The sequence below is a fragment of the Erinaceus europaeus genome, chromosome 11 (assembly GCF_950295315.1).
Source record: "Erinaceus europaeus chromosome 11, mEriEur2.1, whole genome shotgun sequence".
Taxonomy (NCBI): Eukaryota; Metazoa; Chordata; class Mammalia; order Eulipotyphla; family Erinaceidae; genus Erinaceus; species Erinaceus europaeus.
The window spans coordinates 1617975-1641107 of NC_080172.1; the positions used below are offsets into that span (position 1 = coordinate 1617975).

The 23133-nt window shown below is 47.2% G+C and overlaps 1 protein-coding gene across 2 annotated transcripts in view; it reads left to right on the plus strand.

Moving 5' to 3' along the window:
- The first annotated feature begins 7869 nt into the window (after positions 1-7869).
- The window catches only part of LOC107522277 (beta-hexosaminidase subunit beta-like), a 32601-nt gene continuing 17337 nt past the window's right edge, over positions 7870-23133 (plus strand). The window contains exons 1-5 of one of the 2 annotated variants that reach the window (XM_060201055.1): positions 7870-8197; positions 15685-15830; positions 16740-16805; positions 20854-20900; positions 22834-22944. In XM_060201055.1, coding sequence (XP_060057038.1) covers positions 7959-8197; positions 15685-15830; positions 16740-16805; positions 20854-20900; positions 22834-22944 — 609 coding nt within the window. In that variant the 5' untranslated portion in view covers positions 7870-7958. The remainder of the gene's footprint in view (positions 8198-15684; positions 15831-16739; positions 16806-20853; positions 20901-22833; positions 22945-23133) is intronic. The other variant, XM_060201056.1, reaches the window with a different exon arrangement.

Below are 23133 nucleotides of genomic sequence, written 5' to 3' on the forward strand. Positions count from 1 at the left end.
CAACGCTTTTTGATTAAAATCTCTTTTTACTGGGCCGGGTGGTGGCACACCTGGTGGAATGCACATGCCAGAATGCACAAGGACCCAGGTTCGAGCCCCCAGTCCCCACCTGCAGGGGGAAAGCTTTAGCTAGTGGTGAAGCAGGGCTGCAGGGGTCTCTCTGTCTCCCCTTCTCTTCTCAATTTCTGGCTGTCTTTAGCCAATAAATAAATAAAGATAATAAAAGCATTTTTTTTAAATCCACACAAAATATCTGCTAATTAATTGATCCTGTCTTTGTGACCATTCTATATACAATATGGCATTGTGTATGTGTGGGGGGGGAGAGAGAGAGAGGAGAGAGAGAGAAAGAGAGAGGAGGTTAAAATATAGAATATGTCACTGTGTGACATCACTCGCTGTGTTTCAAAGGACCCAGTCTGTATGTACTGACAGAGATAGCTTTGTGGATACACAATATAATTCAGGTACATTGACCTTCAACATAAAGTCACATTTTGAAAAGTAGAATGAACAGTTCGAGTGCTGCTATGAGTTTTCAATTTAAATCTTCTATCTAGGTCATTGAATGTACTGAAATATTGAGTTCTCTGTCCAGTGAGTGAAGTCATCATAAGAACTGTTCTGACAGAAGACAATGTGGATAGATAGTCAGTCCTGACTGCATCTCTGTGTTCAACAGCTTAAGACACTGAGGTCAAGCTGCCCGTAGTGAACAGTTAATTGAATTTATGTTCTTCTCTCATGTCTGGGAGCTGCTCTCTGCCCTAATCCAGCCTTCTAATTCTGGACAAAGCTTTGAGTGTGGTGAAACAGTGTCGCACCTCTCTCTCTCTCTCCCTCCCACCCTCCCTACCTCTCTCCCTCTTTCCTCTCAATTTCTGGCTGTTACTATTCAACAAATAAATTGATACTAAAAAAATTAAAATAAAAACTAAAAGGACATTAAGAGACACTGAAAACAACAGCAGAAACATGCAGGATGACAGCAGAAGACATAATATATACATCATTGGTCTGCCAGAAGAAGAGGAGGAAGGGTGAGGACACATATTGGGTGAAATAATAGCAGAAAACTCCCCCACACTAAGTAATAGGGGCAGGAAGATTCAAGAAGCTCAGAGAGTTCCAGACAGAACGGACCCCGATCTACATACACAAATGCACGTCCTGAGTGAGCTGGCGAAGAATAAAGAAAGGAACCTGAAGGCTGCAAGAGAAAAACAAGAGTCACATGAGGAGGAAGTCCCATAAGGTCATCCTTAGCTGCAGGTTCCTCAACACAAGCTCTGAGCCAGAAGGAAGTGGAAGGTATGCATCAAGTGCTCAATGAGAAAGGCTTTCAGCCAAGAACACTCTGCCCCACCAGGATACCGTCCACGCCAGAGGGAGAGAAAGAAGCCTCTCAGAGAAGGAATAACTGAAGAAATCAATTATCATCAAACTTGCTCCCTTCTGAAAGGGCTTCTATAAACAATAACAATTTTTAAAAAGCCACACATAAGACTATAAACACAAGTTTAGAACAATGGCATTGAAATATGTTAAAAAAAAAAAAAGAAATATGTTAAAGCCGTAATATCAATAAATGTTAACAATCTGAACTCACCTGTTAGAGGCAGGGGGGGGGGGGGACATAGACCAGGACACCCAACACAGCTATATGTTGTCTGCAAGAATCTCACCTAACTCAACAGGACCAAAACACTCATCATGCAAGCTAGTGGACCACAAAAATGCAGGGACAGCTATTCTCCTACCTGACACAGTAGACCTGAAAATAAAGTAATAAAAGATAGGAATGGACATTGCATACTGCTCAGATCAGTCAACCACAAGGATCTAACAAGAATGAACATCTACGTGCCCAATGAGAGGTCATCAAAATATGCCAATCATCTAATGAGAGAGAGATGGAAGCACATTGATAGCAATAAAATAATAGTAGATTTTAACACACCACTCTCTGAAATAGATAGATCATCCAGACAGAGAATTAATAAAGAAAGAATTAAGTGAAGAGATGGATAGATTAGACTTATTGAACATCTTCAGAGCTCTTTGACTGAAGAAAGTAAAATGCACATTCTTCTCAAGTCCACAAGCATCATTCCCATGGAGAGACCATGTGTTAGGTCACAAAGACAGCATCAATAAATTCAAGAGTATTGAAATCATCTTAAGCAACTCTTCAGACCACAACACAAACATTTCAACAACAAACAGAAACTTTGGGGGAAAAAATGTCCCCAAAATGAAAACTCCCAGTACACTGATTGAGAACTACTGGATCAAAGAGACAATTAAAAAAGAAAGTAAAACATGCCTGGAAACAAATGAAATTAAAGATACGAGGGGGCCGGGCGGTGGTGCACCTGGTTGAGCGCACATGTCACAATGCACAAGGACCCAGGTTCCAGGCCCCAGGCTCCACCTGAAGGGGGAAACCTTTGCAAGTGGTGAAGCAGGGCTGCAGGTGACTCTCTGTCTCTCTCCCACTCTGTCTCCCCCTACTCTCTGATTTCGGGCCATCTCTATCCAATAAATTTTAAAAAATTTAAAAAAGGAAATGGAGATATGAAGTATCAGAATATCTGGGACACAGTGAGACAGGACTAAGAGGGAAATTCATAACTATCAGTCAAACATTAAGAAACAAGAAAAATTCAAATAAACAGCTTGGCTGCATCCCTCAAGGATGTAGAGAAAGAAGAATAAAGGAATCTAAAGCAAATAGAATGAGTGAAACCATTAAAATTAAGGTGGAAATAAATAACATTGAAAATAAAAAAATACAAAAGATAAGTGAAACTAAGTGCTGGTTCTTTGAAAGGATAAACAAAATCAAACCTGAAAGCAAAAGTACACGATAGTCTGCAGTGAGTCAGTATAAAATTCATAATGAAAGTGTCCACTTAGACTTAGAGACCCTCCTCACCTATTTCCAATTACAGTTCTCTCGCTCACTGCAAAGCTCACCTCATCAAAGCAAGGGCTGCAAAAGCTGAATACGGGCAAGAGACTGGCACACTTTAATGATGACTCTTTAGTCACTATCAGGCCACCCCATCAGCTGGGGCCCTAATTGGGGAGTCCTGAGATTCTCAACAGACATGATGGGCCTAGACCTCAAATAAATCTCTCTCTCCATTGTTACCAGTCATCTCTATCAGGAACAACACAAGAGACCCCTATGTGGGCCCCCATAGGACCTTGCCCTCAACTTGGATCAGCAATGGTAGAGAATGTTCCATCCTCTGAAGGTAGGCTGGACAACATACTCTATGCTACACCTGAGGAAGATGGGTCCTGATATTGGGGCAGCTTGGAATGTTCCTACTCATGACCACAGAGTGTGAGCTCAGATCTACAGGGATGCAGAGGGCACACAGGCTCCTAAGCTGAATATGGGCCCCAGATCACATCTAATTGTCCTTTTTAAAAAATATTTATTTATTTATTTATTCCCTTTTGTTGCCTTTGTTGTTTTATTGTTGTAGTTATTGTTATTGTTGTTATTGATGTCGTCATTGTTGGATAAGACAGAGAGAAATGGAGAGAGGAGGGGAAGACAGAGAGGGGGAGAGAAAGACAGATACCTGCAGACCTGCTTCACCACCTGTGATGTGACTCCTCTACAGGTGGGGAGCTGGGGCCTCAAACTAGGATCCTTATGCCAGTCCTTGCACTTTGTGCCACGTGAGCTTAACCCACTGCGCTACTGCCCAACTCCCTCAGATCACATCAAATTGATGGGGTTTACAGTCAACACTATTTATACACCTTTCCCATATTTGGAAGCTACTCTCTTCCCTGATCCAGCTTTCTGGTCCTTTTTCCAGCCATGACATCATCTTCCCAGACAATAACTTGGATCCACCTACATATCAGATTTCAGGCTCTGGGAGAAAAAGAAAAAATAAAATACTAGTATAGTCACAGGCTCTTTGGAATATAACTAAAATATGCCTACTAGCTATCTACAAAATGGAGGACACCCCAACTCTTCATCTGCACTACTCCAGTCTTTAGATTCATGATTGGTCAACAACTTGTTTGGCTTTATATGTTAACTCTCTCTTCAGCCACCAGGTTCCAGATGCTACCATGATGCCAATCAGACTTCCCTGGACAGACAACCCCACCAATGTGTCCTGGAGCCCTGCTTCCCCAGATCCCTGCCCCACTAGGGAAAGAGAGAGACAGGCTGGGAGTGTGGATCCACCTGTCAACACCCATGTTCAGTGGGGAAGCAGTTACAGAAGCCAGACCTTCCACCTTCTGCATCCCACAATGACCCTGGGTCCATACTCCCAGAGGGATAGAGAATAAGAAAGCTGTCAGGGGAGGGGATGGGATACAGAGTTCTGGTGGTGGGAATTGTGTGGAGTTGTACCCCTCTTATCCTATGGTTTTGTCAGTGTTTCCTTTTTATAAATAAAATTAAAAAAAAACTTTTGGCAGGATTAACAAAAATGATTTTAAAAAAAAGGAAATAAAATAGAAGAAGATTCAAACTAGATTTTTTTTTAATTTTTTAAATTTTATTTTATATTTATTTATTTACTCCCTTTTGTTGCCCTTGTTGTTTTATTGTTGTAGTTATTGATGTCGTCGTTGTTGGATAGGACAGAGAGAAACGGAGAGAAGAGGAGAAGACAGAGAGGGGGAGTGAAAGATAGACACCTACAGACCTGCTTCACCGCCTGTGAAGCGACTCCCCTGCAGGTGGGGAGCCGGGGCTCTAACCGGGATCCTTATGCTGGTCCTTGTGCTTTGTGCCATCTGCACTTAACTCGCTGAGCTACAGCCTGACTCCCTCAAACTAGATTTTAAATGAAAGAGGAGACTGCACAACAGAAATTACAGAAATCCAAAGTGTTATGCAAGGCTTCTGTGAACAGCCATATACCACTAAGCTAGAGAACTAAGATACAGAGAGGGTCTAGAAGCATATCAACTTCCAAAACTGAATAAGGAAGAAATAGAAGACATGAACAGACCAATCACAGCCAGAGAAACTGAAACAGTAATCAAGAGCCTTCCCAACAATAAAAATTCATGCCCAGATCGTTTTGCAAATGAATTCTACAAAACCTTCAAGGAAAAGCTGATGTTAAAAGCTCTTCCAAAATATCAAAGACACAGAAATACTCCCTACCATCTTATATGAAGCCATTAAAACCCTGATGCCTAAAGCAGACAGATATACAAAAAAGAAAACTACAGGGGAGTCGGGCAGTAGCGCAGCGGGTTAAGCGCATGTGGCACAAAGCGCAAGGACCGGTTAGGATCCTGGTGCAAGACCCCGGCTCCCCACCTGCAGTGGAGTTGCTTCACAGGCGGTGAAGCAGATCTACAGTCGTCTCTCTGTCTCTCTTCCTCTCTGTCTCCCCCTTCTTTCTCAATTTCTCTCTGTCTATCCAATAACAAAAAAAAAGAGTTGTGTCTGGACTGAAAGGTGCCTTACCTAGCAAAAAAAAAAAAAAGAAAGAAAAAGGAAACTAGAGACCAATATCCCTAGTGAACATGTAAAGGTATTGCTTAAACTTCTAGTCACTCAGATACAATAGTACATTAAAAAGATTACACACCATGACCAAGTGGAATTCATCCCAGGGATGCAAGGTTGGGATATGGCCCACTCCATCAACAAAAGGAAAACAAACAAAACCACTTGGTTATTTCAACAGATACAAAGAAAACCTTTGACAAGACCCAATACCCTTTCAGGATCAAATCACACACACACACACACACACACATTTCCTAAACTTTGTTGTTATAAACTTGTTTGTTTATAAACAACAAACCTACAGCCAACATCATACTCAATGGTGAGAAACTGAAATTTTTCTACATAGATTAGGAACTACGCAGGTCTGCTCACTACCACCACTGTTCAACAGGGTGTTTGAAATCCTAGCCGGAAAAATCAGGAGAAAGGAATTCAAGGGATTCAGATTGGAAGAGAAATAAAACTGTCACTATTTACAGATGATATGAGAGTATACAGAGAGCCCTAAAGAATACACCTGCATATCTTATGTTGGGCTCAGGAAAAAAAAAAAAAAAAAACACTAGTATAGTCATGGACTCTTTGGAATCTAACTAAAATATGCCTACTAGCTATCTATAAAACAGAAGATACACACACCCCGAAACTCTTCATCTGCACTATTCCAGCCTTTAGGTTCATGATTGGTCAACAATTTGTCTGGCTTTATATGTTAACTCTCTTTTCAGCCACCAGGTTCCAGATGCCAGCATGATGCCAATCAGACTTCCCTGGACAGACGACCCACCAATGTGTCCTGGAACTCTGCTTCCCCAGAGCCCTGCCCCACTAGGGAAAGAGAGAGACAGGCTGGGAGTATGGATCCACCTGCCAACGCCCATGTTCAGCGGGGAAGCAATTACAGAAGCCAGACCTTCCACCTTCTGCTCCCACAATGACCCTGGGTCCATCCTCCCAGAGGGATAAAGAATAGGAAAGCTCTTAAATAAAAAAATTAAAAAAAAAAAAAGAATAGGAAAGCTATCTGGAGGGGATGGGATACAAAGTTCTGGTGGTGGGAATTGTGTGGAGTTGTACCCCTCTTATCCTATGGTTTTTGTCAGTGTTTCCTTTTTATAAATAAAAATTAAAAAATAAATAAAAGAATCCGACAGGAAACTCTTGTCAAGTATTAAGCAAAGTAGTAAAGTGACAGGTTACAGAATTAATGCACAAATAAACAAACAAACAAAACCCCATAGGCATCTCTCACTGAGTTCTGATGGGAGGTTTTATGAGTTAAAGCCGAGGTAGCATCACACCCAAGCCCAGACACATAGCCAATAAATGCAATGACACTTCACATATGCTATTTGGGTCTGGAGGAACCGGGGCGTTGCACAAACGTGTCTTGTCAGGTGTCACTGAGGTCAGAGGCTTGAGGGCAAACCCTAGGACAACTGGTGGAGCAGGACCGGGGTGCTTCCCCCTGCCCTTCACCAGACTCCATTCTCCTCCTGGGGCCTTGAGCCCAGAGCAGTGTGGGCAGGGCTTGCAGAGAGGGGCGGGGGGAGGTAGGGGCGGGGCTAGAGGAGGCAGACAGGGGGCGGGGTTAGGGGAGTTGACCAGGGGGCGTGGCTGGAGGAGACCAGAGGGCGTGGCTGGAGGAGGCGGCCGGGGACAGGGTTGGAGGAGGCGATCAGGGGGCGGGACTTCAGGAGGTGACCAGGGACAGGGTTGGAGGAGGTGACTAGGGGGCGTGGTTGGAGGAGGTGACCAGGGACAGGGTTGGAAGAGGCGACCAGGGGCGGGGCTTCAGGAGGCGACTAGGGGGCGTGACTGGAGGAGGCGGCCGGGGACCGGGTTGGAGGAGGCGACCAGGGGGCGTGGCTGCAGGAGGCGGCCGGGGACCGGGTTGGAGGAGGCGACCAGGGGCAGGGCTGCAGGAGGCGATCAGGGGGCGGGACTTCAGGAGGTGACCAGGGACAGGGTTGGAGGAGGTGACTAGGGGGCGTGGTTGGAGGAGGTGACCAGGGACAGGGTTGGAAGAGGCGACCAGGGGCGTGGCTGGAGGCGGCTAGGGGGCGGGGCTATGGAGGCGGCCGGGACCGGGTTGGAGGAGGCCACCAGGGGCGGGGCTATGGAGGGGCCAGACGGGGCTATGGAGGCGGCCGGGGACCGGGTTGGAGGAGGCGACCAGGGGGCGTGGCTGGAGGAGGCGGCCGGGGACCGGGTTGGAGGAGGCGACCAGGGGCAGGGCTGCAGGAGGCGGCCGGGGGCGGGGTTAGAGGAAGTGACATGGGGGCGTGGCTGGAGGCGGCTAGGGGCGGGGCTATGGAGGCGGCCCCGTGACCGGGTGACTCCCGCTCCGCCGCTTCCTCGTCCCGGTGGCGGGGGTGCACAGGCGGCTCCCGCGGCTACGGCTCCTCGCGCCCCGACGGGCCCCGGAGCTCGGGCGGCCATGCAGCAGCGCGCACTGGGGCTGTGGGGGGCCCTGGGGACCCTGGCGACGCTGGCGACGCTGGCCGCTCGGGCCCCCGGAGCCTCGGCCGCGCCGGACCTGGGCCTGTGGCCGCTGCCTCGCTCCGTGCGGCTGTCCCCGCGCCTCCTGCGCCTGTCCCCGGAGGACTTCGCCCTCGGCCTCGACCCCGCTTCGAAGGCGGGTCCCTCCTGCGTCATCCTGCAGGAAGCGTTTCGCCGGTGAGCGGCCCGCAGGGCCGGGTGCGGGGGCTGGCGGTCGGGGGCGCGGGAGGGAAGCTGGTGGGGCTCCCGCCACCTGCAGCCGGCGACACGCCCTGGCGCCCTGCACCCCTCCCGGCGCTCGGACCGGCGCCCCTGCAGCCCCGCGCTCGCTCCCTGCCCTGGGTGCCGGGTCTGCGGACACGGGGACACGGGGACAGGGGGGACACGGGGACAGGGAGACACGGGGGACAGGGGGACACAGGGACAGGGGACACGCGGACAGGGGGACACGGGGACACGAGGGACACAGGGACACGCGGACACAGGGACAAGGGGAAACGGGGACACAGGGACGGGGGACACGGGGACACAGGGACAAGGGGACACAGGGATACGGGAACACGCAGACACGGGGACACGGGGCACGCGGACATGGGGACACGCGGACACGGGGACAGGGAACACAGAGACACGCGGACACGGGAACACGGGGACACGCGGACACAGGGAAACAGGGACACACGGACAGGGGGACACGCGGACACAGGCGGCTGGAGGGTCTCTGACCCGGAGGGATCCAGTGGGGCAGGGAGGGAATCGCATCCACCAGCCCAGGAGTTTTAGGAGGAAAAGTAAAGCTTCAGTTTCAGGGATTCTCCAAGGAGATGGGCTCCGCCTCAGCCCTCCCCCGCCCTCCACACCTCACACTCACACACACTCACACACACTCACACACACACACACACACACACACACACACACTCACACATACACACTCACACACACTCACACACACACACACTCACACACACTCACACTCACACACTCACACACACACTCACACATACACTCACACACACACACTCACACACACACACTCACACACTCACACACACACTCACACTCACACACACACATTCACACACACACACACACACACTCACACACACACTCACACACAGTCACACACTCACACACACACGCACACACATACTCACACACTCAACACATTCACACACACTCACTCACACACACACTCACACACACACTCACACACACACATACACACACTCACACACACACATACACACACATACACTCACACACACACTCACACACACACACATACACTCACACACTCACACACACTCACACTTATACACACACACACTCTCACACACACACACACTCTCACACACACTCACACACACACACTCACACACACTCACACACACACTCACACACACTCACACACACACACTCACTCACACACACACACTGACACAGACACTCACACACACATACACACACACACTCACACACACTGACACACACACTCACACACACTCACTCACATACACACTCACACACACACACTCACACTCACACACTGACACACACACTCACACACACACTCACACACACTCACACACACATACACACTCACACACACTCACTCACACACACACTCACACACACATACACACACACTCACACACACTGACACACACACACACACTCTCACACACTCACACACACACTCACATACACACACTCACACACACACACACACACACACACACACACACACACACACCTGCGACAGTTCAGATGGAGAGAAGACCTTAGACCGCAAGCATTGCCTGGAATTCGATCTCCTTATGCGATTTGAGATGCGTATCTGTGTGAGGCAAGGCAGTACCGGCTTTTACAAATAGGTTTCCCACAGGGGCCAGGCGGTGGTGCAGCTGGTTATGTGCTCACATGACAGGACACAAAGACCCAGGTTCAAGTCCCCCGCCCCCATCCCCACCGGCAGGATGAAGCTTCACGTGCGGTGAAGCAGGGCTGCAAGTATCTCTGTGTCTCTCTCCCTCTCTGTCTTCCTTTCCCTCTCAATTTCCCTGCGTCTGTCCAGTAATAAATTCATTAAAGGGCGGGGGTAGATAGCATAATGGTGATGCAAAGAGACACTTGTGCTTGAGGCTCCAAAGTCCCAGGTTCAATCCACCATAAACCAGAGCTGAGCAGTGCTCTGGTAAAAAAAATAAAATAAAATAAAGCATGATAAAATTAAAAATTAATTAATTAAAATTAAAACCAGTACCACCATAAACCACTAGCTGACTAGTGCTTTGGAAAAAACAAACAAACAAAAAAAACCCCCATAAAATGTGCTTCCCAGAGCAGTCATGTGCTGCGCCCCAGCCTCCTGCTCGGTTTCGGCCGTCTTAGTTCCTGTGCCTGCTGCCCGCGTGAGTTGTGCCAGGGCTCAGGCGGCCCTGCCCTCAGCCTCTGCTTTGCTGCCAACACCCTAGTGAAGGCTGCAGGACCCATTCCCTCCATGCTTTCCAGGCTTCCTATCTGGTCTCCTCAGCCGTCCTGACCTTTGTCCCAGCTGATCGCAGGCGGCTTGTACCTGCAGGCCTCCGGGATTGTACCTGCAGGCCTCAGGCAACGCAGACAGCCTCAGAACAGCCTGACTCCAGATAGACTCGGAGTTTACCTCCGTCCTTAAGGTCTGAGGAGTTACTGCCGGAGGGCATGCATCTTTTCCCTTAAAACTTCTTCAATAGGGAGTCGGGCTGTAGCGCAGCGGGTTAAGCGCAGGTAGCGGGTTAAGCGCAGGTGGCGGGTTAAGCGCAGGTGGCGCACAGCACAAGGACCGGCATAAGGATCCTGGTTCCAGCCCGTGGCTCCCCACCTGCAGGGGAGTCGCTTCACAAGCAGTGAAGCAGGTCTGCAGGTGTCTGTCTTTCTCTCCCCCTCTCTGTCTTCCCCTCCTCTCTCCATTTCTCTCTGTCCTATCCAACAACAACTATGATAACTACAACAATAAAAAAGGGCAACAAAAGGGAATAAATAAATATTTTTTTAAAACTTCTTCAATTAAGTAATATTTTTATCCTCTCTTTAGATTCATACTCTAACTAGCTCTTGGTATTAAGTGCTCTAACAGGTCAAAATGTCCAAAGTTGAGGTGAAGAAGTTACAAAAAAAACAAAAACAAAACAAAAAAAAAAAACACCAAACCCCAAGATGGTTGGTTGCTTTGGGCTAGTGAGAATCAGCAAGCAAACTGAAGGTCATCTAGGGAAAGGCCAGAGCTAGGAAATCTTGTACAACTCACTATGTTTGCTTTCAGACTCAGTCTAGAGACCTAGCTCTTCCTTCCGTGCCGCCCCCCTAGGAAGACAGGATGATGGCAGGCTTGTGGGCGAAGTGAAGCCCTGGGCCGCATGACTAAGGAGGCTCCGCAGCCTTGAGTCAGCTGTGAAGTGGGCTGGACGGAGCTCCAGAGAGCGCAGGTGCTTCTCTGAGAGAGTGCTGACCTAGCCCACTGCCTGCGTGGGAAGCAGCTGTAATTATGCCCTGCCGGTAGGAAACAGGTCAGAAAACATTCGCCCTCATGATAAAGGCCTAAGGCATGGAGGGGGACATTCTGGGAAGCTAGGAGGGGCGGTCTCTCTTGCAGAGTAAGAAGAGGTGGAGTTAGGTGGGGCGAGAAGGGTACTGAAGTGACGGGGATTTTCCAAGCAGTCTGGGTGCTGAGGAGCACATGGGGCCTAGCCCACATCTGGAGAGCCAAGTTCACACTGTCACAAAGCTTGCTTTCAAACGGGGAGACCTGGGGGCTGGACGGACACGTGTCCTGTGGAGCACACGTGTTACCCTGCGCAGGGAGCCAGGTTCAAGCCCCCCAGCCCCCACTTGCAGAAAGGAAGCTTTGTTTGTTTTTACCAAAGCACCACTTAGCTCTGGTTTATGGTGGTGTAAGGGGTTGGACTTGAGAGCCTCAGACATGAGAGTCTCTTTGCAGAACCATTGTCCTCTCTGGTCCTGCTCAGTTTCCTGCATCAAGAGGAAGACGTTAGAGGAAGAGGCTTTGGTCTGTTCTCAGTGTGGCTGCCTCCTCGACTTCTAGATAAAGGGGCTATCACGTGACAGTTGATCACTGCTTTAATCAACTAATAGTTTTTGGGTTTTTAGCCACAGCACTACTCAGCTCTGGCTTATTGTGGTGCAGGGGACTGAACCTGGGACTTTAGAACCCGAGGCCTAGAGTCTCTTTGCATACCCATTATGTTATCTACTCCCACCCTAATAGCTTTGTTTGCTCAGTTTCTGGAAATCGAAGTTACTGCAGATGTGTTGTACATCACTTGCTCAGAAATTTGAGTTTGAAATCCTTACTTATCTGGAACAACTCAGCGTCTTAGATGGCAAGTCACCCGGCAGGCAGCTCTCTCCCTTCCTTCTTAAACATCTATTTTTGGCAAAATACACATAGCAGGAGACTTGCCATCTTAAACATTGAAGTATACAGTTTAATGATCTTAGTCTCCGTTTGAATTTCTTGAAGGTGTTTTCTCTAAAAGGCCCATGGTGGCATCATTCTGGAGCCCAGGGCTGGAAAACAGTCAGGCTGCAGGCTGTGTGTGGCCTGAGAAACCATGTGGTTTTTCCCTACCAAAGCAACTGCTTTCAGGACTCAACAGTGTAACAGTGGTGATTTCTTTAAAACAATTTATGTATTTATTCATGAGAAAGACAGGAGGAGAGAGAAAGAACCAGGCATCACTCTGGCACATGTGCTGCTGGGGATAGAACTCGGGACCTCATACTCGAGAGTCCAAAGCGTCCAAAGCCTTACCACTGCGCCCCCTCCCAGATCACCATCAGTGGTGATTTTTAAGTTGACTCGTGAATGGGGTTATAAATCCAGATGGCCCTCGGCAGAAAGAAGATTCCCCATCCCTGCTTTAAATTCTCACGAATTAAGCCCCTTCCACCTCCACACTCACCAGCACTCCCCTGCCTCGCCTCACTCGGTGGCCGAGGACAAGGCGCTTCTCTTCCAAAGCAGCAGCACACAGCACCGCCAGAAACACCAGGCCTGGAAATACCGCGTCTGTGTGCTTGGCCGCCTGCTGGACCTTTCATGTATGGCACCTTAAGATTTATGTTTCCCTCATACCTGCTTTCTCTGATATTTGCGTCCTAATGGCTGATACACTTTTAAGGCCCTAGGGAGAATTCTGTGACTGTTGACCGTTAGGGAGGGGATGTGTTAGGATGTTCTTCTTGGAAGTTAACAGGAAGCCTGACTCAATCTAGCTTAAGCAATAAAAAAACGATATTATCTGACACTGGTGAGCCCACAAACAGATGATTTCTGAGCAACGAACTCAACAATAATAATAGTACATTATTATTATTATTATTATTATTATTATTATTATTTTACTACCAGATTATGACTGGGACTTGGTGCTTGCTGAACGATTCTACTATGCCCAGTGACCATATGTATAAGTAGAGATTAAGAGACGGGGGGGGGGTACTGTATAAGTAGAGGGTAAGAGACAGACAGACAGACAGAGAGAGAGGGGTACTGTATAAGTAGAGGGTAAGAGACAGACAGAGAGAGGGGGGTACTGTATAAGTAGAGGGTAAGAGACAGACAGACAGACAGAGAGGGGTACTGTATAAGTAGAGGGTAAGAGACAGACAGACAGACAGACAGACAGAGGGGTACTGTATAAGTAGAGGGTAAGAGACAGAGAGAGAGAGAGGTAGGGAGGTAGACAGGAGAGATACTTGCCGCACTGATCCACTACTCAGGAACTCCCCCCTCCCCCCGCAGGTGGGGCACAGGGGCTTGAACTTGAGTCCTTGCACATGGTAACGTGTGCACTCCACCAGCAGGGCCGCCACCTGGCCCCTGGCCTCACAGATGAGGTGTCTGCACGCTTTCCCCATGGCTCTGCCACCTTGAATGGAGCTCAGCTCTTGGAGCTGTCACACAAATGACCTCCCAGGACACCTGTTTTCTGTTCGAGTCTGAATATCCAGGAGCAAGACTTTGCTTACTTCTGACAAACTGGCAGCCAGCTCAGACCTCAAACCTGCTAGCAACTTTCACTTCCTTTAAAAGAAGAAAACAAAAGAAAGGTTTTTGTAACTGCGGTAAAATACACGTTAGTGCAGTTTCCCGTCTTGAGCGCCCAGCGTCCAGTGTTGTTAATGTCTCTGAACCTGTCGAGCTTTTCCTATGCAAACCACCCTCGGCGTTTTCACCATACTATTCTTTGTTCTTCTGTTTCTAAATCTGTCAGAACTTTCCTGACCTCTCCAGGAACACACACACAAAATATTCTTATGTGTAAACTCTATGCATAACTTCTTGACGTAAAAATCTGTGAAATAAGGGCCCAGGCAGTGGTTCATCTGGTGAAGCGCTCCCATTACAGTGCACAAGGGCCTGGATTGAAGCCCCTGGTCCCACCTGGAGCTCGTGGGAAAGCTTCACAAGCGGTGAAGCAGGTCTGCGGGTGTCTCTGTCTATCTCTGCTTCCCTTCTAAATTTCTCTCTGTCTCTATCTAATACTAACTAAATAAAATATTTCAAAATACAACTATTTTTGAAATATTAATTTTCTTAAAGCATGACTGATCTTTTTTCTCTTTTAGCATTTTTTTGGTTGTCATGTCTTTTTTGTTTCTTTTTTATATAGAGACAGAGAGAAATTGACAGGGGAGGGGGATGTAGAGAGACAGAGACACCCGCAGCCCTGCTTCCCCACTCTTGACGCTTTCCTTCTGCAGGTGGGGACCAGGGGCTTGAACCTGGGTCCTTGTGCGCTGTGATGTGAGCGCTTCACCAGTTGCATCAGTGCCAGGCCCCCTTCTAGCACTTTGAAGCATTTCCTTAGCGCCCCCTTTTCTGATACTGTGGCACTGCAGAAGGTACATGTTTAGGCCCTGGGGTTGGGGACAGTTTGGTCGCAAGGCGGCACGAACCCTGACTCTGTGGCTTGAGCAACTGAAACCCGGCACTGCCTCATGCAGCAGGAAGCACCAAAGAGGAGGAGGAGGAGGAGGAGGAGGCTCTCTGGACCATGATTCCGGCAACAACACCAAGTAGCCTGCCCGTCCCAGTTCTGCTGTGCCATCTAATGTGAATTCAGTTTCAGGCACCGCAGGCAGAGACTGCTACATTGCTTTTAAGGAACAGACGCTTCCTGCCGGCTCTACCTTCCCAGCCCTCCCCAGCACTGGTGACACTCGGTCTGTCTGTCCAAGAGTGGAAGGGTTCCCGTTACTGGCTCTTAACAGGGACTTCAAATAAGTCACTTGGAAGGATGGTGGTTAATGGGGGTAGGGGTAAGTTTCCATGCCAGGATCCCACTCTTGGGCTCTGAATCTGAAAGTCTGAGCATCACTATATCTTTTTTATTTTTAATTATCTTTATTTATTTGTTAGAGAAAGCCAGAAATCAAGAGGGAAGGGGGAGATGATAGATAGATAGATAGATAGATGAGAGAGGAAGATGAGAGACAGAGAGACACCTGCAGCCCTGTTTCACCACTTGTGCAACTCTCCCCCTGCAGGTGGGGACCAGGGCTTGAACCCGAGTCCTTGCACATTGTAACATGTGCGCTCACCCAGGTGCGCCACCGCCCAGCCCCCTAACCTTTGTTTTAACATGTTTCTCGCACAGATATTATGACTATATTTTCGGTTACTACCAGAGGCGCCGCGGTCCTGCTAGATTTTACACGGACAGCCCGTTACTGCAACTTGTCGTCTCGGTTGTCCACGACTCTGAGTGTGATGCTTTCCCCAGTCTGTCGTCAGATGAGTCCTGTGAGTACCTGTGCAGTGAGGGTGTCCAGTCTCCTGAGAGGTGTGCATTACGGACATATGGGCCAGAGACAGATCCCCTGCCGTGAACTCTTGGGGACTTTGAGCCTGTAAATTTGTTATTCTTTTTAATTACTATTAAAGTTTGATGATGAAGGTAATACTTAGACACTGCAGAAAATCTTTAAGTAGGGGCCAAGAGGTAGCCCACCTGGTTGATAGCATAAATTACAGTGCGCAAGGACACAGGGTCAAGCCCCTGGTCCCCACCTGCAGGGGGAAAGCTTCACGAATGGTCAAGCAGGGCTGCAGGTGTCTCCCTCTCTATCTCCCACTCCCTTCTCAATTTCTCTTTGTCCTATCAAGTATTATAGGGGAAAAAAAAAAAAAGGAAAAATGGCCACTAGGAACGGCTATTCATAGTCCCAGCAATAACCCTGGTGGCAGGAAGAAAAAGAAAGAGAGAGAGAAAGGAAGGAAGGAAGTTCCTTTGTCAGGTGACAGTATTAACTAGACTTCCTTTGTCAGGAGAGTATTAGCTAGACTTGTGCTGCTGTATTTGAGTACTGAGTCAGTGGTCTAGAAGGCGGTATAATGGATAAAGCTTTGGCCTCAAACACAAGGCCCCAAGTTCTGTTCCTGGCAGCACATGTACCAGAGTGAGGCTCTGCTTCTCTTTTTTTTTTTTCTCTTTCTTTTCTCTGTCACCAATAAATAAAATCTTTAAAATAAATGAATAAATGCATATCAATCATGACGTTGTCTACCTGAAGGTGATCTGATGTTCAATGTCGATTTTACTGCAATTAAAAAGAGAAAGGCTGGGCCAGAAATGCCAGGCATGCATATAGTACCGTGACTGTGTGCCGCTGAGGGATTAACGGACAGAAACTTTTTCTCCCCCGATTCAAGATGCTTTAACTGTGAAAGGACCAGTGGCTGTTCTGAAGGCTAACCAAGTCTGGGGAGTCTTGCGGGGTAAGTCCAGCATGGCTTCACTGACAATCTCTGCTCAAGGTAGTGTTCTCTCTGTAGCACAACGGACAGATCACACACTGGACTTGCAGTGACAAGGTATTGTTTTCAGCTTGTGTCTGGGGAAGCCGAGTGTAGCAGGACGCGGCTTCTTTTGGATCCTTTACAGCGTGTCTTTGTCAAGTAGTTCCAAAGTGACTGACTTATTGGAACAGTCAGGACATTTCTTTTTATGGGTCTTTTAGTGCAAAATTGTGTCGTGATTTTTCTGACAACTCAATATTTCTATTACATATATGCAATTAAAAGTACAAGAGAAAGATCATTTGTTATTTAAAAAAACACTTTAAAGACTTATTGGAGGCCGGGTGGTGGCAACCTGGTTGGGCGCACACATTACAGGGCACAAAGACCTGAGTTCGAGCCCCCGGTCCCCACCTGCTGGGGGAAAGCTTTTCGAGTGGTGAAGCAGGACTGCGGGTGTCTCTCTGTCTCTCTTCCTCTCTGTCTCCCCCTTCCCTCTTGATTTCTGGCTGTTTATGTCCAATAAATAGATAATCTACAAAAAAAAATAATAATCTACAAAAAAAAATCTACTGCGTTTCAACAGTGCCATGTCCGTTGATATTCTTGATGCTCTAGTAACTTTAGAGTTGAATATTTTAGGGGCCAAGCAGTGGGACACTGGGTTAAATGCATGCATTATCACGCACAAGGACCCGGGTTCGAGTGCCCACTCCCCACCTGCAGGGGAGATGGCTTCATGAGTGGTGAAGCAGGTCTGTGGGTGTCTTTCTTTTTCTGTCCCTATCTCCTCTCTCCTCAATTCCTCTCAATCCTATCAAACTAGAAAAGAAAAAAAAAAAAAAGGAAAGGGAAAGAAATGAATGATTACCAGGAACAGTGGATTTGTAGTGCTGGCGAGAGGTGTGTGTGTGGGGGGAGAACTTTAGGGGCCAGGTGGTGGCACGCCTAGTTCAGTGCTCACATTATAGTGCACAGGGACCTGGGTTCAAGCCCTTGGTCCTTACCTTCAGGGGAGGAAGCTTCGTAAGCGTTGAAGCAGGGCTGCAGGTATCTCTTCCTCTCCCCTCTCAATTTCTCTGTCTCTATTCAATAATAAATAAATACATTAAAAAAAAAACAAGAAACTTAAAGCTACTTTTTAAAAAAGTATTTTTCAAATTATGACACCTTTAAAGGATTCTCTCTCATCACCATTTTGTGCTTCCTTCAGTAGAAATCATCTCATCGTTGTTTGATTATTTAGCACTTTTTTTTCCAGTCACTTTTTCTCTCGTGTTTATTTACTGAGCCAACCACCTAATGTAGTAGCTCAAAACAGTGGGAGAAAGTCACCTCCCCCAAACAAAGCAAAATGCCACCTCCATGTGTCCAGGGTGATGGGGTGTCAGCTGGATGTGGGAAGATGCTGGGGCCCTGGCAGCAGAAACACCAGCCACCCTGCCAGGCAGGGCTCCTTACAGAAGCTGCTGGGACCTTGCCCCGCCTCGCCACCTGCACTTGCACTGGACCCCTTCTGTCTGCACCCATAGCCACTGGGGGCGGGGGGGAGGGGAGGTGGCAGCTCTGTTTCCTGGCTGAACACGCTTGATCCTAAAGATCTGTGCAAGGACACGGTGAAGAATTAGTGTGGGGAGAGGGGAGGGAGCCTTCCCCGCTGAAAATCCCCACAGATTTAGAATCCTAGCCCAGTTCTCAGGGCCAGGATGACACAGGCAGTGCACTCCAAGGTGTTGCGGACAGTGGAACTTTAAAACTTACCTTGTGGGGCACGCCTGGCTAAGCGCACAAGGACCATGGTTGGAGCCTCCAGTCCCTCCCTGCAGGGGAGAAGCTTCAGGAGTGGTGAAGCAGGTCAGCAGGGGCCTCTCTGTCTCTCTGCCTCTGTCTCCCCCTCATCGCTCAGGTGCTCTTGGTCCTGTCCGATAAAATAAAATAACAAATTAAGTTTAAAAAGCTGAGCTTGTGGGTTGCAGAGTCTAAACTTTAGAATGGCCACCAGGACATTGTCCCTCGTTCATGCACAGCGTCGTTGCTAGCATCGTTGCTTGCTCAACCTGTTCATCAAGGAGCAGCACTTTATTTACTGTGCACTCACTAGCCAGAGCATAGTAGCCGGAAGTAAAGAAGGCTTCAGGTTTGACTTGGATCGAAAATCCTGTAATAAGAAATAAGCACGGGCAGGGGTAGATAGCGTGATAGTTATGCAAAGAGACTTTCATACCTCAGGTTCACAGGTTCAATCCCCTGCACCACCACCAGCCAGAGCTGAGCAGGGCTCTGGTCAAAAAAATAAAATAGAGAGTTGGGCGGTAGCGCAGCAGGTTAAGCGCATGTGGCGCAAAGCACAAGGACCAGCATAAGGATCCGGTTTGAGTCCCCGGCTCCCCACCTGCAGGGGAGTCGCTTCACAGGCGGTGAAGTAGGTCTGCAGGTGTCTGTCTGTCTCTCCCCCTCTCTGTCTTCCCCTCCTCTCTCCATTTCTCTCTGTCCTGTCCAACAACGACATCAATAACAACAATAATAACAAAAATAAAACAATAATGGCAACAAAATGATAATAAATAAATACTAATAAAATAAAATAAATAACCAGTTATTTTCTATTCTTTGTAGTTATAGCAATATAATCCCATTATGGAGCAGAATATAATATACAACATATATATATATATATATATATATATATATATATATATCTTATATACTCATTGCACTTCAATATATTTACTCTAATTTTAATTGTAACAATTATCATCTAGACTGTTCATATATAGTATTAAATGGCTTTAAGCCTTCACTAGTCTGAGCCGCCTGTCTTGGTCTGCTCAGGAGAACGGAGTCAGATTAATGTCTGGCGTATTTGGTGTGCTCCTATCAAAGTAGAGAACTTTTGAGGGCAAGTGGCAACTTGGTTCTAGTCCAAGTTTATACTATTGGGCTTCTGAAGTGTCATGCTGGAGGTGATAACTGGGTGGACTTTCATTTAACACCGTTTTCAGAATTATTTTTCTTAGTGTGACCCGATATGAAGAAGAAGAAGAAGAAGGGCTGGAAGAAGGAAAATAAACGAACAACGATCTTAAACAAACTATTCTTAGGTGGAAATATTCCCTGGCTATGAAATCCTCAGTGCGAATGGTGAATTTGGGGAAAGACAAATCGAGTTAGAGGAATCGATCAGCTTATAAAGTAGCGTGAGAGGCACCACCCAGTTTGCCAGCAGAGTCTTTGTAGCTGTGAGTGAAACAATGTCACGGGTTGGATATTTAGCGTTTCACCGTGTTTTTTCTCACATATCTTATTGATCTCCTCATTTCGTGAGAGAGGGAACGTCAGAGCATGAGGAACATGTGTGGTGCTGGGGACTGCACTTGGGTCTCCTACAACCTAGTCCTACGTCTGCCGCGAGCCCCGCACCTGGTCACCACGGTGGTCTTTTGAAACTTTATTCCCTCGGCTAAGTTTAGGGACTTCCGGAAGTGACAGTATTGCATTGTAACTATGCTCTAACAGGGCTATCCCTTTTTTTAAAAATTATTTATTTATTTATTATTGGATAGAGACAGAATCTGAGAAGGGGTGGAGGGATAGGGAAGGAGAGAGACAAGAGACACCTGTAACACTGCTTCACCACTCGTGAAGCTGTCCCCCCTACAGGAGGGGAACAGGGGCTTGAGCCCAGGCCTTTGCACATTGTACTATGTGCACTTAACCAGGTGTGCCACCCCCCGACCCCATGGCTAGACATTTTTAAGGGCCTGGTGTTTGTCTTATTATCAATACATTACCTCTCTGTTGTGTTTGTCTTTCAGATAAAACTCTGCATAGGCACAATGAGGTTAAGCCTTCCTATTAACGAGAGGGATTTTTATTAAATTGAGCTTCGATTTTAGGAAACGCTAGATGTTGTGGGTACCTTATATTTCATTGTTTTGCTTTAGTATGTCTGAAAATAATATGAGTTTTGTGCTATTACGTTATTTTACAGATTAGTGTAATAAGTTATTTGCTTTACTTTCCCTAGGTTTAGAGACCTTTAGCCAGTTAGTTTATCAAGATCCTTACGGAACTGTAAGTATGATTATTATGCCCCTATATCTGATTGGATAAACCTGTTACTATAGAAAAACTATTAGCTCTTTGGTTATTTTTTGCTTCATTTTTTTTTATTTCCGAATACCTATGTTAAATGAGTAATGTAACTTGCACTTGTTATTATTTTCAGTTTCACCTCTCTGTTTTGTTGTTGTTGTTTGTTTGTTTGTTTTTAACGAGAACACTGCTCAGCTCTGGCTTATGGTGGTCTGGGAATTGAACCTGGGGACTTTGGAGCCTCAGGCATGAGAGTCTCTTTACATAACCATTATGCTATCTACCTTACCCTTTTCTTTTTTCTCTTTCTTCCTTCCTTTCTTTTCTCTTCTTCTTCTTCTTCTCCTTCTCCTTCTCCTTCCTCTTCCTCTTCTTCTTCTTCTTCTCCTTCTCCTTCCTCTTCCTCTTCCTCTTCCTCTTCTTTACCTTCTTCTTCTTCTTCTCCTTCTCCTTCTCCTTCTCCTTCTCCTTCTCCTTCTCCTTCTCCTTCTCCTTCTCCTTCTTCTTCTTCTTCTATTTTTTTAACCAGAGCACTGCTTAGTTCTGCTTTAGTATCGTGCAGGGGATTGAACCTGGGATTTGGGAGCCTCAAGTATGAGAATTTCTTTGCATAACCATTAGACCATCTGCCCCTGCTGGAGCTTCCCCTCTCTGGGTTGACTTTTTTTTAAATTTTCATTTATTTATTGGATAGAGACAGCCAGAAACCGAGAGGGAAGGGGAAGAGAGAGGGAGAGGGAAAGGGAAACGGAGAAGGAGGCAGAGGAGAGAGAGAGAGAACTGGAACACTGCCTCACTGCTTGCAAAGCTTTCTCCCTGCAGGTGGGGACTGGGGATTGAACCCAGGTCCTTGTGCATTGTAACATGTGTGCTCAACCAGGTGCGCTACCACTCAGTCTCTTCTGGGTTGACTTTCAAACAGAGAGAGAAAGGGAGCTCACTTAACATGTGAATGTAGATGATGCCACTCATGGACAGAACTCAGGAAACAGAGTAAAGCTAGCCCTGCTTGGGTGCACTGCAAAGGACTCTGGGGAAGGAGGGCAGGGAGAGGGGTCAGGGGGTGGGGGAGGCTTTCAGGAAGTTGGGGGTGCGAGTATTTTGCAGACGCTTATCCTGGGGAGATGGGAAATTGAAATATGTGCCAGTAACTACACTGAAAATGATTAAGCTCCTAATGGATGGATGGATAGATAGATAGATAGATAGATAGATAGATAGATAGATAGATAGATAGATAGATAGATGATAGATAAAACAAGAAAGAAAGTGGCAGAGGGAGAGAGGAAAAGAGCAAAGTGCTGAAGCTTCCTGCAGTGTGGAGGGTGCCCAGCTCAGACCCGCCGGTGCCCATGACACAGCAGCTGTACTATCCTGGAATCCCGGGAGCTGTCTTACTGCACTGGACTCTCCTCCATGCCTCGTTCTCGATTCCTCTTTTAGTCAGTAGCCGCGTATATATACCAAGCTCTCATCAAGATACGTTTCGGCCGGGTGCTGGCAGACAGCTTGCCTGCTATGGGGGCGCTGACAGTGCTACAAGGCCCCAGGTTCAAGCCTCAGTACCTCCTAAGAGTGCCCTGTCCCTCAAGGAAGCTGCTTGGACAGTGGAGTGGTGCTGTGATCTCTCTCTCTCTCTTTCTCTCTCTCTCTTTCTTTCTCTCTCTCTCTCTTGCTCTCTCTCCCCACCCCCCGTTACTCTCTGTGTCTCTCTCTCTTTCTCTCTTTCCCTCCCTCTCCCCCTACCCCCCCCCTTACTCTCTGTCTCTCTATATATATATCTGTAATTTAAAAAATAATTGAAAAAGTTATCTGGGAATGGTGTGGCAGTACAAGCTATGAAATAAACCAAGTCTTTAATATATATATATATTTAAAATTAAGTAAAACTTTTTTTTTTTTTTTCTTATAGTTCACTATCAATGAGTCCAGCATTACTGATTCTCCAAGGTTTCCTCACAGGGGTATTTTAATTGATACATCCAGACACTATCTGTCAATTAAGACTATTTTAAAAACTCTGGTAAGTATTTTAATTCATTTTCCTGTCTTTAAAATTTTATTTATTATTGGATAGAAACAGAGAGAAATTGAGAAGGGGAGGGGAGAGACAGTGGGGAAAGAGAGGGATGTCTGCCTCCCTGCTTCACCCGGGTCCTTGCTCACTGTGATGTGAGCACTCAGCCATCTGCACCACCGCCCGGCCCCAGTT